This window comes from Etheostoma spectabile, chromosome 22 (genome assembly GCF_008692095.1).
Source record: "Etheostoma spectabile isolate EspeVRDwgs_2016 chromosome 22, UIUC_Espe_1.0, whole genome shotgun sequence".
Taxonomy (NCBI): Eukaryota; Metazoa; Chordata; class Actinopteri; order Perciformes; family Percidae; genus Etheostoma; species Etheostoma spectabile.
The window spans coordinates 7370116-7387490 of record NC_045754.1 but is presented as its reverse complement, the minus strand read 5'-3'; the positions used below and the strand labels follow the sequence as shown (position 1 = coordinate 7387490).

Sequence of the window (17375 nt, the reverse complement as noted above, 5' to 3'; positions counted from 1 at the left end):
ATATCAAAATTGTCATTTTGAACGCTCCGACAAAAATAATGTGGGGAGGCAGAGATCTCTGTCGTCTCTGTTGTTAAGATGATTTTAAAGTAAAAAGGTTAACAGTGGTGTAGTATACGTGATATGTAGGTATACGCAGGTATACACAGTATACCCAGTATACCCACTAAGAAAGATCCAGGATTTAAATATACCCACTTTAAAATGCGCAATGGCAGGTCACAATATACTTACCATTATAATATATGGATATATTTTGAAATGGCATGTGCTTTTCTTCTTCACATAGGCTAAATAAACGTATTTCTACCATAAATTGATGCATAAAAGTGTGCCAGAATGCTGGGAAATACAGTCTTTGACACAAACACACACACACACATCCAACAAAACACACACACACACACACACACACACACACACACATATAATATACACTCACCGGCCACTTTATTAGGTACACCTGTCAATGCTCGTTAACACTTAATTTCTAAGCAGCCAATACATGGCGGCAACTCAGTGATTTAGGCATGTAGACATGGTCAAGAGAATCTCCTGCAGTTCAAACCGAGCATCAGTATGGGGAAGAAAGGTGATTTGAGTGATTGAACGTGGCATGATTGTTGGTGCCAGAAGGGCTGGTCTGAGTATTTCAGAAACTGCTATCTACTGGGATTTCACGCACAACCATCTCTAGGGTTTACAGAGAATGGTCCGAAAAGAAAAAACATCCAGTGAGCGGCAGTTCTGTGGGCGGAAATGCCTTGTTGATGCCAGAGGTCAGAGGAGAATGGGCAGACTGGTTCGAGCTGATAGAAGGGCAACCGTGACCAAATAACCACCCGTTACAACCAAGGTGGCGGGCAAAGAGCATCTCTGAACGCACAGTGTCGAACTTTGAGGCAGATGGGCTACAGCAGCAGAAGACCACAGGGTGCCATCCTTTCAGCTAAGAACAGGAAACTGAGACTACAATTTGCACAAGCTCATCGAAATTGGACAATAGAAGATTGGAAAAACGTTGCCTGGTCTGATGAGTCCGATTTCTGCTGCGACAGTCGGATGGTGAGGGGTCAGAATTTGGGTCTACAACATGAAAGCATGGATCCATCCTGCCTTGTATCAACGGTTCAGGCTGGTGGTGGTGGTGGGTCATGGTGTGGGAATATTTTCTGGCACTCTTTGGGCCCCTGGTACCAATTGAGCATCGTTGCAACGCCACAGCCTACCCGAGTATTGTTGCTGACCCTGTCCCTCCCTTTATGACCATAATGTACCCAACTTCTGATGGCTACTTTCAGCAGGATAATGCGCCATGTCATAAAGCTGGAATCATCAGACTGGTTTCTTGAAACATGACAATGAGTTTGCTGTACTCAAATGGCCTCCACGTCAAGATCTCAATCCAATGAGCATCTTGAGATGTGGTGGAACGGGAGATTCGCATCATGGATGTGCAGCCGACAAATCTGCGGCAACTGTGTGATGCCATCATGTCATATGGACCAAACTCCTGAGGAATGCTTCCAGCACCTTGTTGAATCTATGCCACGAAGAATTGAGGCAGTTCTGAAGGCAAAAGGGGGTCCAACCCGTTACTAGCATGGGGTACCTAATAAAGTGGCCGGTGAGTGTATATATAGCCTGTTTGCTCAGTTACCCGGAATTAAACAAATTAAACATTGATCAAATAACTTCAAGTGGTGGTTAAGTACGAGATCTGGAGATCTGAGCTGTGATGTTGTTTCTGTAGCTAAACTATACTAAAATGAGTTGCAGAAAACAAACCTCAGTGGTATTGAGCTTTAACCTAACTTATCCCACGAAAAGAAATGAAAACCGCTTTGAAGATTTGACTCGGCCAGTTGATCTCTTCATGCAGTTACCTCAGAGCGACACACAATGATGCGAATAAGGGTGTCCTCATCAGTGCCCGCTCCTTTCATTGCGTCGTGCAAACGTCTGGCAAAGTACAGCTGCGGGTTCTTAGCAACTCTCACTAGGGTTAAGGAAAGAAAGGTTACATTAACATTCACCGCTGTTCACCCTGTATAGACGTTCCATACAGTCCGTTTACTCTACCGTTTCCTCTGACTCATAGTGGTATTATATTTTACCATTATGATTTTGATTATTCTTTTTGTGTCATCTTTCTTGGGCAATAAAACTAATTTCAGGTCTGAATTCAGTTTGTAGATGGAGTAAACTGCATTTTAATATTACACATTTTGAAACTCTTACTAACCAAGAGTGATGTAGCATTTCTTCAGTGTCCCAGAAGTCTCATTCTCAATGGCATCCAGAATTTCAGTTCCAGAAAGCTATGGAGAGAAAATAACTAGTTGAATAAAAAAAGCTGGCAAAGCCTTAAACTGGTAATGTTTCATTTTCCAGGTCAGCTAAAGTCCTCTTAATCTTATAATTATAGCCCCAAGAAAGCCTCCTGCACTGCAGTCTGTTTGCACGTGCACAAGAACCAAAAACACTTCCTAAGCGTAATGTAAGACACCAACACCAAATACTTCACATGTTGGCTGAAGATGAAATAGGTCACATATTCACATGCTGGCTGAAGATGAAATCAGGTCACATATACTGATATGCAATATCACTGCAGCTATCTACGGACAGCGTGACACCCAAACCTACCTGCTCATATATCTTGAAGGTGGCCTGGAGCTGCAGGTAATTTCTGGAGGCCAGGATGTAGCTGAAAGTGGACTCATCTGTCCCAAAACAACCCTCTCCAGCCTGCATCAGATACCGCAAATATTAACATTGTTCAGGATGAATGAAACTGCTGTGAATTCATTATTGCATTGAAACAGTACCTCAAACAGGCAGGTAGCATCTTGTTCAGCCAATTCCTCATCCACCTCGTAACTCTCATCTCTGTTACCCTGGAAGACGAAAAGTAAGATGACCTTTGCTGCGTAGTGAGACCTTTCTGTTCTGCTGAAGCAACTAAAGCCCTCACACACACACTGGCCACAATCCAGACACCCTCGTGAGTGTGTGTGTGAGTGTGTGTATTCATAGGGAATGACTGGGCACAGCGAAAGTGAGCTCAATTTCAGTCCAACAGCAAACGGGAGGAATTTAGTTACACCAGTGGAGTAGAAACTCAAGACCACTTACTTGTAATAGAGCTATGAGCAGATTTCTTACATCCCCGCTTGTGTCTCCCTCAATATCTGCTTCAAGATCACGCTCATGCACTAAAAATGTAAACAAAGTAAAAGACAAGTGACAGTGTTTATATCATGCCTCAGTATTTAAAGCAGAAGCTCACAACTAGATACTCTTGTACCATCCAATATAAGTTTGTCACATGCAGTCTGTTTTTAAATTTGTAATGAGTGTATCATTTTTCCCTGATCTTGACAACAGCATGCAATATTCGGTCTGGGGGCTGGTTGGTGTTACCCTTGAAATCCATAGTTCTCGCAAAAGCGCAATTTGAATTTGCTCAGCGAGTTACTCTGGCATCAAGTAATGCTGCTCATTAACTATACCCTTGTAGCTGAGCTGCACCAATCACATCGGTGTATCTCATGAAGGCGGGCTAGAGGTGAGCTGAACAACAACAAACAACAGTTTAATCTACCAGTTAGCTGGTAGCTAAGCGTATGGGGCTCTGGATACGTCACCCCGTGTGTTGTAGTGATTGTTAGTAGTGTTATCCAATTGCGTGCAGTGAGATTTTCAAATGCACGCTTGGTGCCGCCCCTCGAGGTGGCCGACTTTCATTTCTCGATGCCAGACCTTTAATCTTTCAGATTTGGGTCGGGATTTCCAGGCTAGGTCGGTGTCATACTTGTAGTGTTGCCACTATTCCGTCCAAGACTAAGCAAGAATTTATGGCACTATGTCTGTTTAGTCTGAATGATTATATGGCTTGGTTGAGTCCGATGCCATTCTGTGGTGTGCTAATTCTTTATAACAGACCCTTTCCATGCATAGCAGAGCGTCACCATGGACGCAGTTCTGATCACTCTGGAGGACAGCCATCAATCAGCTGGAAGACGTCTGAGTAATTTATCAGCTGTGGCAAAAAAATGGGGAAATGAGGAGCAAGATTCTGTCCTCCAATCCAGGCAAGGCAGGAGATCTGGTGAGCGCCTATCGCTACATCTTTGTATACAGTCTATGAACGCTATGCAGTTACTTCAGGAATAATGAGCAGGAAGTTCCCATCAGCTAAAACTAGGCTAACTAACCAAACCTCTGTAGCTATCTCCCTATAGCAAACAGCAAGCTAACGACAACCAGCTGGCAACCCAATAAGCTCACTATGTTGCAAGCACAGGCACCTAAAGTATCTTTTCCCCAATCAGTCACTTATTTAATTATTACCTTACAATGCCTTACTAGAAAGTGACATTGAGAAACTATTATGTTTGGAATATATTTTCAAGAATTATAGCACTCCTTTCACACATGGCTAAAGGCTAAGAAACCCTTGGGTACTGAAAAAAGATATTGGTAAATATAATCAGCTATTAGCACTGTGTTCTATTGAACAGGAAGTTGCAGCAGGATGGGCCTTGACTAAACAAAGTGTAACTGTAAAGGGACAAGAAGAATAGTAGGCTACAGTATTTACGGATGCAAATGAGTCACTCTTAGCCATTTCCTCCAGGGTTCATAATACTGGAAATGGAAATAGTGACATTTAGCAACAGTGGGTGAGATGTCAAGACAAGTATCCAGTAATAAAAATCATTTTTTGCATTGGCTTACCTTGAAAGTAGCATTCCTTGAACATGGCAATGTCCTGTGTGAAACAATTGCAGGGAATACAAAGTTTGAATATTCTACAAAAATATACATATATAAAACTTATTTGATTGTTTATATGTCAAAGATAAAAATCCTCTGAACATAACGGCACACAAATTGTTGAGGTTTTAACTCCTAATTTATTGTGTGTGACCATAGACCGTATATTATTGACGGTCTATGTGTGTGACTGACAGCGTTGGTGGCGGTGCAGAGGATCTCCACCAGGACGTCTTCATCAGTGCCTGCTCCCTTCATGGCCTTCCTCAGCTCCTTCACAGCGAAGATGACAGGCGGGTCCAGCATGGCAAGGATGGCGTTCTCAAAGTTCCCAGACAATTCTTTTTTCAAAACATCCACCAACTCCTATCACAGAGAAAGATCATTTAATTGTGATCGGTGAAAGGGGAAGAAAGGAGAATACATTACAAATAAGAAATTATTAAAAATGGTTGGTGTTGTTGTAGAGATTATATGCTATGCTGTGAATTAATGAATGGCACTCACATCATCATACTTTTCAAAATAGGCAGATTTAATTTCCTGACGCTGAGCTGCGCTGCGGTTTGCCAGGATGTCAATGATGGCCTGCTCATCAGTTCCTGTAGAGAAGACAATACAAAGACAGATGCAGTGCACTGTAAACACTGTAATATGCGAGTTACCACTTACAGGGACATTACTAGAATTACATTCAACTTTTACAACTTACCAAACCCTTTGCAGGCTTTACGGATGGCCTTAATGTCAGCCACAACATCAAAATCCTCATAGTGCACGATAGTGGGCTGGGGGAATAACAGAAGATTATGTAGATACAATATGAAGCAAAAATGAGCTTACTATAATGTTTAGTTAATTGTATCAATCTGAATGAAGTTCAGAGGGGTTTGTGATAGCAATGGAGCAGCAGGTGGCAGATGGGGGAGGGGAGGACAATGACTCAATGCTTTGGTTGAGGAATTCAAGGCCAGAAGTCTTTAAACAAACTTGGTCGGGGCCGCACGAATAGCAGCATTAGCCAATGTGCTGTTCTGGGGCCAACAGGGGTCTGAGAATAACTATACCCATCCCCCGCATTCAAAAAGAGTTAAATGCCACTTTGCTGTCCCATAACAAGGAGAATGTATAGTAAACTCTTAACAAAATCTTCACAGAATCAGGTATACTCAAAATATTTTGTTATGTAATCATTTTATCTTCTAAACATTTTTTTTTTAATGAAGTTGGATGCTTTTGAGTACTTTTTAGCACTTCTGTTATACAATTGTGAATCAAATAAATCGATTTTACTTTACAAGTGTGAATCAAAAATAAATATGTTTTGAGTGGATTGATCAAGATTTTGCCAAAGAGGTAAAACAATGAGCACATTGACATTGAGGCACCAACATGGCAGACATCGGACAAAAGTGGACACCCTCCCTCGCTCCCTCCCTTCCCCATCGATGCACTTATGGACTCTACATACACAGAGAGCCTACTGATTCATCTCAACACACACACACACACACACACACACACAACGGTGCAGTGATGAATTCCGCAGGGGAGTGGTCCTTTCCTCTGCGTAAACCCAGACACGGCTCTGTCACACCGTGTCATTTGCGACGTTTACATTTAAAGAAACACCAAAAGTATTATGAATCTGACACCATTACTCTCGACTTCAGTTGAAATAATAGATTAACCACGAATTAGCCTAGCTAGCGTTAACGTTGTACGTTATTCGCAGGGATTGACGGCGAAAGAAGCGTTATGTCCGAATCCCGATGTAAAATAAGCGATAAATACAATATTTTATTGGGACTTCACTCCAAACTCTAGCTAACCTTTATTTTGGATTAAAATCTTGATCTGTCGACCCGAAATTCTAGCAAGCTATCACCCAGACTGCGGATTGTTAAAGATGTTCTGTAACGGAAACATAACTTCTGTTCTTGTTCTGTTTCTAACGGCGCATTAGTAGGCTATTAGCGCTGTTAACCGTTAGCAAACACCAATTCAGACAAAGGTACCTACTTGACAGTTGCCCATTTTGAGGATGTATTTTCCGGCTGCGGTTGGTGAGAAAAAGTCGTAGTTTGTGATAATTGTCCTCCGGATAAGCCGCGGCCCAAAAAAAAGTCTATGGGCCCAAAGCAGGCAGCAGAGTCCAGCATGTGACGTCACCACGGACCGTTAACCATTGCCATCCACAATCACTGTAGTATCCCAGGGTCAGTGGGTGGAAACAGCACTCAGGTCTTTTACTCAAGTAAAAGTACCACAGCGACTGTTGAACTGATTAGAGACCCTCTGATAGTAATTTTAGGGATGAAACCAGATGTAGACACTGCAGGAAGATGTATTTATTACAGATATTACTGGTAGCAGCAAAGAAAACAATTGCAATAAAATGGCTTAAAAAGGAGTCGACAAACCAAGCTGAATGACTAACAATGTTAAGAAATGTTTACACTATGGATAAAATTACATATTCGTTGAGATTGCAGAGGGAACTTTTCATTGAAAGATGGGCACCATTAAGTACCCCTCTTGTAATGTGTTGTGTGTACTTCTTATCTGGACCTTGAGTCTGTAAATAAAATAAAGTAGCCTAATGACGGTGATGGAGGACCGTTAGAACTAACTCTGATTAGATCTGCCAGGTGAACTTAACCCATGTTTTGTTTTAAGTTGATGTTTGTCCTTTTTATTTTCAATGTTGTTCATTATTTTTCATTTCTTCTCTTCCTTGTACGTCTGGACATATTCTCCTGTGGATTTGACCATATACGTAATGAGCGTGCCAATGTTATGACACCTTGTAAAGAATATTGTTCCTGAGTGGAATTAATAGCTGTAAAAATAAATAAAAAGTACAAGTCCTGCGTTCAAATCTACAAGTGCTTTATTTTATCTATTTAAAAGTACTTTACTTGAGTTCTTCCATTTTCATGCTAGGCCCTACTTCTAATTTTTTACTCTTTTTTTTTTACTGCCCTTAGACTATTTGACAGTTTATAAACATCATGGCGATTATTAGTGGTCAGATTCCTTTTTTTCAGCCAGATGACACAGGATCAAGCCAGAACTTTTAGGCATCCTTCAGCCCTAATTTACTTTTTTTTGTGTCTTTGAGCAAAATGCTGAATCCCCTGTTTCTGCAGGGGTGATGTACTACTGCTGACCATGACCTCTGACCTTTCTGGACATGGGGTAACTGCTGCTGTTCAAGCAAACGCAGCTGGAAAGTTTCCGTTTCGTACACTCCAGATCCTCCATGACACAGAGGAGCAACCCATTGATAAAATACCTTTTTCATCAAACCTTAATTTATGAAATAGTAAAAGCACATAAAGTTCTAACTTGTTGATTAGTTTCTCTGCTTTTAGTGTACAATGTCTACATGAGACAACAATGACCAATGAGGTCCGATTTTAGAGCTCCACAGTATAATAAGCAACCTTGCAGCCTAACCATTGGTATCTCACTGTCCCTTACATCCAGCCCTACATCATAATTACTCACCCACTGAGGAGCAGAGCTGCTGCTGCCCTCCACAATAAAGCCCTTTAGCCTACTGAAACTTAGTAGCTACATGCAGAGTCTGAGTAAACTGTTCATTTTATGTCACACTAACAAAACCGTGCAATTAGACAAGGATGAGTCATCTCTTCATCTCTCCTCACTATGTAATTATCTGCAAATTACCTGAAAGATCAATCAGTGAAACGTTTTGGCCAAAATATCTATTCAAAAAATGTAGCTGTTTTAATATATTGTGCAAGATGTGACTCAATTACAGTAACAACATATTCAGTTCATCAATAGGATTTAAATCTGTAGGAAGGCAACTTTTGAACTGTGTAGGCTGATGTAATCTCAAACATTCCAGCAATCAATCTTTGCTTTGTGTGTGTGTGTGTGTGTGTGTGTGTGTGTGTGTGTGTGTGTGTGTGTGTTAATCAAACTTTAACCTATGAGTGTTTCTCTATCATGCAGCTCAGTTGTTGGACATGTCCTGTAATTATAGGGTTTCTGATTTGATTCCCAGCCCCTCCTAACACCAGAGCTGTAGACTTAGTCCACACAAAACAACATTTAAAGGAATAGTTCGACATTTTTGGACAACATGCTTATTTGCTTTCTTGCTGAGATGTAGATGAGAAGATTGATACCCCTCATTAAGCTGGCTGGTTAGCTTTGCGTAGGTGTTTTTTTTGACAGAGCCAGCAAGCTGTTTCTCCCTGTTTTCAGTATTTGTGCTAGGCTAAACTAACCTGGTGCCGCCTCTTGCTAGGCATTTACTACACAAATGTGAGAGGGGTATCCTATTCTCATCTCACCAAAATGTCAAACTATTCCTTTAACACTTGACCTGAACTTGACTGCTGCAAGACTATATACTTTCTAGCGATTATTAAAGGACTTGACTTTGTTGCTGTTGACTTGCATTATGGGAATCGTATCCAGTGTTTTTGAAGCTTGACTCACACTAAAGACTAAAAGTCAGGATATTTCAGCCTCTTTTGCTGCTTTGATTTTGACCATTCTTATTTAAATCTATCTTTTCTAAGTCCCCCAGCTCAACGGAAGTATACAGTAATACTAAATAAATACAAATACAAATGCAACCAAACTGTGGGTTGATATGCCCTGTGGGATTTAAATCCATTGTTTTATATTTCTGCGTAAATCACTCTCACACTATCATACTCCTCGAGAAGAATCAATGCAGTCCTCAAGCCCATTTGTGTTATGCAAAGTGGAAAATGTTGCTGCAACACACGCAGCTTGTTTCAGGTTCTCGAGTTGTTCATACTATACATGTTTCCATTCTCTTGGTCTGAGTTTATTGAAATTCTGTCTTTGCCACCATCAGAATTTGCTGCTGAATCAGCCCAAATATCTCCATGGCTGCGAAGTTAACATTACTTGAAGACAAAAGTCAGAGAGTGTTAATTGCCTGGCTGCTCCGTAGCTCGCAGTGGTCCCGCATTGGGGATGTTATGGTCTCATTTCACAGGCGTTGGAAGAGGGTCCCACTGGAGCCTTTATCACTGGTCTGGAAACAAAGACAGCATTCAGATGCGCCAGCCAAAGAAACAGGTTGTAATGTGATGCTGGCTGAAAACCCAGACTTATGTTTAGAACTCAAACACAACTTGTTTAGAGCCTGTGCAGCTCCTTCTGTTGAGAGCCACAGACAGAGGTTTGAGTTTCCACAGCAACAAGACGAATGCAATGTGTGGAAAGGAGGTCAGAACAGAGTTTTACTTGCAAAAAAAATATTGTCAAGAGAACTACCACTTCTCTCCTAAATGACTATAGAGGTAGTACTGTGCATGATGGTAACAGCACCACAATCCTCATTGTTACAGAAGGATTCGCGTGGCTGCAGACTCTCTTTCGGTTTCTTTTCTGTCAAAGCCAGTGCGATCAGGAGACCTCCTGAGTACACTAGGCTTTTGTTGCATGAAACAACGCTCGGCAGATAGACGGTGCATTGTTTACCTGCTCCTGGGGTAAAATCCCGGCATCGTTGAGGCTTTTGGTCCGTTTCACTGTGCCCAGGTGGTAGTTTGGGGCGCCACATCCCGGCATCCCCCACATGGTGTACTGCATGGTGTCAATGTGCTGCAGATGGCAGGAGAATAGTGACACCATTAATAAACACATAAGTAATCTACCGTCAATCTTATTGTGAAAGAACAGAGGCCTAATTAACACTTTATTACATTCTTTATGTTATAAAGTAACCTTTCGTTCTTCAACAGCATTTCTACTTCTCTCCCTTTCCAACTGCTGTTTCCTCTCCTCTACCTGCCGGGTAAGGTCTCTGTAATATTGACTTTTGTTTTCCTAAAGAAATACATGAAACAAATGTGACACAGGAACATTGTTCGGAAGAACGTTTAGTAATGTTGGGTTTCTTTATGCTGAGGAAAGATGCTCTGGTGACCTCTCTGGTGACGCTAGCCGACCTCCCGTTCAATCTCCGTGCTTCTTGTAGCTGAGCAGTTGATACTGAAGCTTTTCCCTGGAAGAAATGTTGAGTTCTAATCACAGCTGAACATGGATCAACATCTCCATCTAGTGGTCTTATTCACTAACAACAGTTTAAACTTTCCAAAAATAGGTCTGGTAAGATCCTATAAATATTTGTTATAATTGCCAACAAATCCCATGAAAAGACAAAACCAGCAATGAATTGCTCCTACTAACAAGTGTTGCCTATGTAGCTGGGTGTACTTAATTCCTCTGTGCTGTAGAGCTCCATTGTTGTCCCAAAACTAATAAAAAAGCATCAGTGAGCTGCACTGCTGCACTGGATCAGAATCTGGATTATGGCCAAGTAGGTTTTCACATACAAGGAATTTGCTTTGGTGCATAACAAACAAAGTGAGAGAAAATGAAATTAACAATATAAACAAGTAACGCAAAAAAATCAAGAGACATACAGAATATAGAACAAAATTAACACACAAATATTTTAAAAATATGTACAACATAATTGAATCAAAATGAAAGGGCTGTGCAGTTTTTTATAGAAGTGGTATTTTATACAGTAATTTGCAAACGTTCACAGTAAGTATAAATGGATGACATCATCCTTCACACAGATGAACGCTGCCACTATGGTTTATTATGGGCCAATCCCACATACAGTACACCGTCCTGGTGCCAGGCACATAATGCGTATTAATCCTCTTCCAAAAAATAGTCCCTAACGAGAGCATGATTCTTGTTTAAGTAATGTTTTCTAAAAAAAATAATTCAATGTTCTTGTTGCTGGCTGGGAAAGTCAAAAAGTATTGAGAGACAGACTAACACATTGTGATTTGGGCTTTTTGTTGGATTTGTTAACACTTATCATCTACAACAACAAAAAAGTAACAGCAGCAATTTTAGCTATAGAACATACAGTGATGGATGCGTGGACTGAAGAGGGCCTCCTGGGGTCAGTGCTTGCCAGACTTACAGTCCCTTTGAGGGTTAGCAACGGCAGAGGAGCTGAGGAAACAGAATAAACAGGAAACAGTAAAACTCAACCGAAATGATAGGGTATTAGGTGTTGTAATATATATTTTGACATTGTGTATACCCTTGTATGTGTGAGAATATCTAGAGCTAAGGCAATTAATGGAGCAGCAAAATAATAAGTGACAATTTTGACAAGCAATTGGTTCATCATTTAAGTCATTTATCGAGCAAAACAAACTGTGGTTAAAGGTGCTTTAGGTTTGTGAAGATCCACGACTTAGCCAAAGAATTTAAATATCGACAACTTCTCAGTCCCTCTCCCCCCCTTTTTGCTAAAGCCCAAAATGGTCTCCTAAGCCCCTCCCCCAACAAGGGAGAATGAATGTGTGTGCATGAGCAGTAATTGATACACAGTTAGACCCCCCCCCCAGACCTTGATTGGTGCATCTTAACAGGGAGCGGTGGATTTTTGCAAATTGTACTACAGACTGTAGGTGGGGCCCTTTTAAAGGGACTGCCTGATGTAGTTCTACTCAAACATAAGGTCAGTTTCAGCAAATATGACAGAAAGTAAAAAATGTATAGTAACAAATCTTACCTACTGCATCTTTAAAGGCTTCTCAAATGTGAGGATTGCTGCTTTTTTTCATTGTAAATGCTATATTTTTTGGTTTTGGACAGCTGTTGGACAAAACATGCACTTTGAGGTTGTCACTGAAACTTGTTTTTGATATGGAATAGAAAATAACATTAAGATTAATTTAATAATAAATATAAGAGTTTGTTACAGCCACTACAGTATCCAGTGTAAGCTACAGCGTAACATTTGATCCTTGCCTTTCTCTGTCATCCACTCTCTTTAGTATATATTGAGAAATTCAAGCCCCCTTTCTGAACACAATATGATTTGAACCTAAATTCCTCTTTGGTGAAATATGTTTTAAATTCCAAACCTTAATAGCATGGCCCAGAGAAAGCAGGGACTCGCATAACATGAATCAATAAATCTATTTCGTAACCCAGACGGTCTCCTCCAAAAAGCCTTTCTATGAGTTATCCATTTGGCTCCCACTGTAGCGAAGCACACTCATAATAAGTTGTACTATGAGGCTGACTCATTTTCACGCTGCCCGTGAGTGGAGGTGTGTGTGTGTGTGTGTGTGTGTGTGTGTGTGTGTGTGTGGGGGGGGGGGGGGGGGGGGGGGGGGGTTGTACTGCCATGAAGGCAAGTCAGCCTGATGATATAACTACTTCAGTGATCTGTAATGTGGATTTAATCTCATTTCTGTTCTCCATTAAGCATAAACACCTGTCTTCTTTTATTTCAAATTAAACACAGAGCAAGTATAACACTGGTAGGTATTTCATTGTTATATTCCGCATAATACTGACTGTGTATTCATTATGTTCTCACTGTTTTACCAACACTGGGATTATATGTTCACGCAAGCTTATTTACAGTCGTTGTGCATAGTTGTAGTCCATGATTGAGGCAGTTGCATCTGTAAAGTGTAATGACAGCTCATACTAGTTGAATTTCAAAGTTCATTCTTGACAGCGCTTGAGTTAATGATTGAATGAAGTTTCATGAAGAGGCTTTGGATCATCACCGTGTGATCCGAGATCACCACTGACTGAGATCAGGGCTTAGGACCAGGCAAGTTCTTTCACACCAAAGTGAGAAAACAATTCCTTGTTGATCTCCCCACGTCATTTCCGCATACTTTTTTTGTTTTCTCGCTCATGTCATACTTGTTAAATTGCCTTCAGATGCCTCTTACTTGCAATAAGGTTTCATTTTGTCTTGTTTGTCCTCGTGTTATCTTTTCTTTTGAGTATTGTTAAACATCATGAATACCACACTGCACACACGCAGAGTATGATTCATATATTTCCAGCACAAATGATTGAGAGTGAATGACTAACAGTGTGTGAATGATCTCACATTGGTCCTTGAGAGAGGCCGCCTCGTTCCTGTCAGTCAGCTGCCTGCATGCTACCTGGAGGCAGAAACAGTGAAGATAAAGCACAGTTACCTTCTGGAAATTGCTATAATTGAGTGATTAAGACCGGTGACGTCAAATGAAAGACAGTTTTTTTTTTTTGTTTCCTCTGAATGAACGCTCGATTAGTCTTCATTTACACACGTCGGTATGGCTGTGACTCACCAGCATCCTGGCCTTGGGCTTCGGGCTTGGCATCTGGGTTTGTGCTGGCGCAGTCGCTGGTGAAAGACGGAGTGGTGGTGGTGACTCAAAAAGGCCATTTCTGCACCTGAAATCCAAACAAATTGGATTATTAGATGAGTGGACCTGCCTTTGTCCCTTCGTGATGCCTCTGCTTTTGCAAAAGTGTTGAGGGCATAATCATTCTCATGTTCATCCTCGCTGTGATGAACATAATCACATAAGCAGTTGCACATTTTTGTATTCCCAACTTGTGTATTTAAATATTTGTTCTTGTATTTTATCCTATTATTATTTCATGTATATTGTATGTATGTATGTTGTATCTTAGAATTTCATTCATATTTATATTCTGGGATGTGTGACAGAGTTTGCTGCTGTAACACTATAATTTCCCATTTTATTGGGATCAATATCTATCTATCTATCTATCTATCTATCTATCTATCTGAAGAACTTGTTGTTGTTATGTCACTCACCTGAAGGCTTCAATGTCCTCACACAAGCCCGAAGAAAGCTCGACCAACATTTTGGGTTTGGATGTTTTCACCCCCATCGTCAGCTCAACCCGGTCACTGCTGGACTCTTCCCTGTTCACCTCCACATTTCTCCTGCCCTTTGGAAATCACAAAGCCAGGCAACAATGTCATAAGCATTTGTGGAGGGAAAAAAAAGCTATTGCAGAGAGTGGCAGAGAAAGTGGAAGGAGCACATTAAAACATAAACTGTAAAGTGCCCTGTTAAAGCCCAATAACTCATGTCCACCCCCCCCAATACATTCCATTGTGCATTAATAAAGCAACAGCCTACAAATGTACAAACCACTGCTGATCCAGATGGACACTGATGCCAATGTGGTGGTGACTTCTCATCCCATTCCATGGTGTTCTAGATAGAGATAAACAGATATGCATCAACATGATAATGCATGAGAACTACTAACATTTCCTTTGAGATGAATAAAGTATCTATCTATCTATCTATCTATCTATCTATCTATCTATCTATCTATCTATCTATCTGTAGCTATCTTTCTATCTATATCTATCTATCTATCTAGAGTTAATAGTGACAACAATGAGAGTTACACGCCTGCACATATTTAATAAATGCAACTTCTGCTAACGTGTAATTTCCTTCATTTTTAATCGATCGTTGCGTTTATTTGGTGTTTTCTTGCAGACTGTCATTTCCGAAAATAAACATTACATTTAAATACAGATTTAGATTTTGGGGCCTAATAAACCCAAAACATTCACAACCGCGACATGTGGTATTGAACCGGTGAGACATATTTACCGTTGATGTGATGGTTCGAGCAGACCGTGAGCGGTCAAACTTTATTTGTAAACATTTAAAATCAGCAGAATGATGACGAGAACGCGTCATCCTCTGCTGACGTCACGACGTAGAGTTCTTCCCGCCGCTAGGGGGCTGGGGGGGGGGGGGGGCCCCAGCCCGGGGGGGGCAGAGCCGAGCGACGCCTCTCAACAAGTTTTTTTTCCCTAGTAGACCTAGGTTTTTGTAAATTTTTCTTGGTCATATTTTATACGTCTTTGTAATGTTTTTTGCCTTCAATAAAGTTGGTTAATAAAAGAAAAGTTGGTGTTTATGTGAGTTTTATATATGTAGCCTATGTGGGGAGAAAAATGAATATTATTAATTAAAAAAGAAAGAAGAAACAAGTGTCGCCTACTGGAGGTTTTATGTTAGTCAAAGTCACTTGATTATGGTTTTAGGATGTGTTTATGTTATATTCATATAATATTGTTTATGTTATATTCATATAATATAAATCACAGACTAGTACTTTAGTGTTTTATGTAGGCGTGGGTTTATGTGTACCCTATGTGTGTAATCTTTGTTTCCTCTAAAACAAAGTTAAATTTAAGTCCAGGGTGCAAGTGAAATTCCAACCTGTCCTTTCTTTTAATTCAGTTTACTTAAGAAGCAGAGCGTGCTAATTAATAAAACTCATGATTACACATGGGTTAAAAATGCAAACATGCCGTTTCTTCTTTCTTCCTTTGTTCTGTTTTTTTTTTCTAATAGTAGAAGAAGGGGGGGGGGGGGGGGGGTAGCCAGCATATTATTTCCATTTGTAAAATGTGTAATAATTTATACTGACACATTAAACACAAGCTCAGTCAACAAAGATATACAGTGACACTGAAAGAGACACTGCAAACACACACACAAACACACACAAACACACACACTAAGGCCTATACTCACACAAAAATACAAAGATGTGCTTCAAATTCACAGCTGGTGTGTGTGTGTTGTGTGGGGTGGTGGTGTGGTGTGTGTGTGTGTGTGTGTGTGTGTGTGTGTGTGTGTGTGTGTGTGTCTGTGTGTGTGTGGTTCAGTGTACAGTATGTGTTTTGACATTTATATTGTCAGATTGGTGATTTGTAACTTGGAGGGTCTTGCAGGCCGCAGCAGACTCCTCTCAGGCAGCACACGTGTCTGAAGGGCTTCCCTAATTGGGAGATATGTCTTGAGGTTCCCTCCCCACAACGTGAGGAGAGGGTTGCATGCAGGGAGGTCTCAGCACTTAGGGAAAAGGCTCTTTTTTTTCCCTACAATAGAGAATGCAAGGGGTTTCACATTGGGCACAGGATATTCCCAACCTCCCGTCACGTACTGTATACAGGGACTGTAATTGACACTGATTTCAAACAATTGTAGTTAGTACTGTCTGCAGCAGAGATAATGAGAGGAAAGCTGTATTGTACAGGACCATAAGTCGCTGTTACTGGCATCATTTTACTTGTATAAGCAGTTTAGATATAATTTGGCTTATAAATATCTAATGAACCCCAGTTGGAGAGGAGGAGCCCAGTGATTAATGCCACCTCGATTGCCAATATTTGAAGAGTTCATCTCCAAAAAATACTGCATATCGGTCTGGGCCAAAGTCATTACCCAGAGTTGGTCTAATATCAGATAGGAGACAAAGGCGGCCTCATCCTGTCCAGATTAGCCTTTTGAGTTTATGATAATTTTGTGCAATCAATCCTGAATAGATGCCAAATGGAGGCTCATCGTGTTTTAGAATTGTCCTTAATTGTATTCATAGAGAGTCTGTTTTTGGGAGCTGGGTGGGATTAATTCTATTATTAGAATTTGTATAGGGCATGTTTTTCATCCTTCCATCTTTTCATTTTTGAATAATGTAGTCTATTAAAATGTCAGAAAATAGAAAGAAATGCTCATCACAATTAAGCCCAATGTGTTCCAACTGCTTCATCTCCACAATTATCTGCATTTGATTAATAACCCTGTTTACACACCAGTCTTTGCCGTCATGTCAGACCCTGCCGGTCTTCTCCCACCCACCAGTCGTCCTCTGAGTGTTCCCTCCATTTGAAAAGGCAGGAAAACACAAATCTATATTTCCGCCTTTTAAATTCACCAGTTCCCCAATCACCTGAC

At 40.7% G+C, this 17375-nt stretch overlaps 2 protein-coding genes across 6 annotated transcripts in view; both read right to left on the bottom strand.

Annotated features, from left to right (window-relative positions):
• Positions 1–7070, bottom strand: part of anxa13 (annexin A13) — an 8534-nt gene extending 1464 nt beyond the window's left edge. The window contains exons 1-10 of one of the 2 annotated variants that reach the window (XM_032503987.1): positions 6805–7070; positions 5495–5570; positions 5290–5384; positions 4978–5148; positions 4744–4777; positions 3139–3218; positions 2832–2900; positions 2650–2751; positions 2246–2321; positions 1887–1999 (exon numbers count right to left, since the gene is read on the bottom strand). In XM_032503987.1, coding sequence (XP_032359878.1) covers positions 1887–1999; positions 2246–2321; positions 2650–2751; positions 2832–2900; positions 3139–3218; positions 4744–4777; positions 4978–5148; positions 5290–5384; positions 5495–5570; positions 6805–6819 — 831 coding nt within the window. In that variant the 5' untranslated portion in view covers positions 6820–7070. The remainder of the gene's footprint in view (positions 1–1886; positions 2000–2245; positions 2322–2649; positions 2752–2831; positions 2901–3138; positions 3219–4743; positions 4778–4977; positions 5149–5289; positions 5385–5494; positions 5571–6804) is intronic. The other variant, XM_032503988.1, reaches the window with a different exon arrangement.
• Positions 7071–9593: 2523 nt separating this feature from the next.
• LOC116672279 (uncharacterized) lies at positions 9594–15327 on the bottom strand. 4 transcript variants are annotated; one of them, XM_032503989.1, is made up of 10 exons: positions 15237–15327; positions 14760–14825; positions 14417–14553; positions 13920–14025; positions 13697–13751; positions 11693–11781; positions 10730–10807; positions 10528–10629; positions 10282–10404; positions 9594–9832 (listed from the first exon to the last, which is right to left on the bottom strand). In XM_032503989.1, the coding sequence occupies exons 1-10, from the start codon at positions 15324–15326 to the stop codon at positions 9788–9790; spliced, it is 891 nt and encodes a 296-aa protein (XP_032359880.1). In that variant the 5' UTR covers position 15327; the 3' UTR covers positions 9594–9787. The 4 variants fall into 4 exon arrangements, with proteins under 4 accessions (XP_032359880.1, XP_032359881.1, XP_032359882.1 ...); XM_032503990.1 differs by lacking the exon at positions 10528–10629; XM_032503991.1 differs by lacking the exon at positions 15237–15327 and having other exon boundaries at positions 14417–14548; positions 14760–14824.
• Positions 15328–17375: the final 2048 nt, after the last annotated feature.